Source organism: Gavialis gangeticus, unplaced genomic scaffold (genome assembly GCF_001723915.1).
Source record: "Gavialis gangeticus isolate Ggan-Ray unplaced genomic scaffold, GavGan_comp1, whole genome shotgun sequence".
NCBI lineage: Eukaryota > Metazoa > Chordata > Crocodylia > Gavialidae > Gavialis > Gavialis gangeticus.
In genome coordinates, this window is record NW_017729008.1 from 36,509,225 (window position 1) to 36,510,150 (window position 926).

At 46.7% G+C, this 926-nt stretch overlaps 1 protein-coding gene across 1 annotated transcript in view; it reads right to left on the bottom strand.

Moving 5' to 3' along the window:
• Positions 1 to 622, bottom strand: part of LOC109292082 (store-operated calcium entry regulator STIMATE-like) — a gene marked incomplete at its 5' end in the record, with an annotated part of 57,804 nt that extends 57,182 nt beyond the window's left edge. Inside the window, one exon of the mRNA XM_019509338.1 lies at positions 492 to 622. Within this exon, the coding sequence (XP_019364883.1) occupies positions 492 to 622 (131 nt within the window). The remainder of the gene's footprint in view (positions 1 to 491) is intronic.
• Between the last annotated feature and the right edge of the window lie 304 nt (positions 623 to 926).

Genomic DNA, 926 nt, shown 5'->3' on the forward strand with positions numbered 1-926 from the left:
GGGGGGGGGGGGGGGGGGGACCACCAAGCTGCCAGCTCTGTACCAGCTACAAGATAGGTCTTGGCAGATTGGGGGTAGGGGATTTTGACTAGCATTTAAAATGACAACTTTAAGCCTCCTGGTGTCCCCATATTAACCCCACCTATACATCCCATTCCCAAACTAGCTTGCTTCGTTACACCGAGAACTGTTTTAGAAGCTGCACGTGGCTGTCTAGTATCAATAACCAAACCGCTTACTAATATTATTAGAGGGACTTCTCAACTAGCATACCACAGGGGGCCACCACTCTTATCCTGGCTGCTACACAGCATGGCAGGTTTATCTGTTGTGTCCTGGAAACTTTTACAGGGAAAGGCAGCATCAGTCCATTAACCATGCGCTTAGTATTTAGAAACAGGATCTAGAGGCCCACTACCAAGAACAGAACAAGATGATCTCAAAAACATCTTAAATTCAGAGCTTTGACAAAAAAAAAGTTAATGTCTCACCATATCATCCAGGGACGCCTCTCTTCTTTGGGTTCCCTAAATCGTTTTACTGCAAGAGAAAACGGAGAGGTCAGAATTAGGAGGGGCCGAGCGCCTACTAGAATAAGCAGCAAGATTAGGAGGCAGCAGAATTAACAAGAGGACTTTGACATTTCTCCAAAATTTGTTTTCCCTGTTCTTTTCAGTCCCAAAACTCACCTCCTGGCCTCTCCAAGTGGGATAAATTGTTCATCAGAAAATATTAAGATGCGTGGGCTAGTCGATGAGGAAGTCTGTGCTGGACTGGTCGTGCTGGGGAGAGCCTTAGTTCTCTAGCCAAGATGACAGAGCTAAGATGAGTTTTAGTCCCAGATCCCCAAGGATTGTTGCAGCCACCAGGAAGTTGACACTGAAGGCAGTCTTACAAGCTTGGCGGTCTCTGCCACTGTCAAGAGC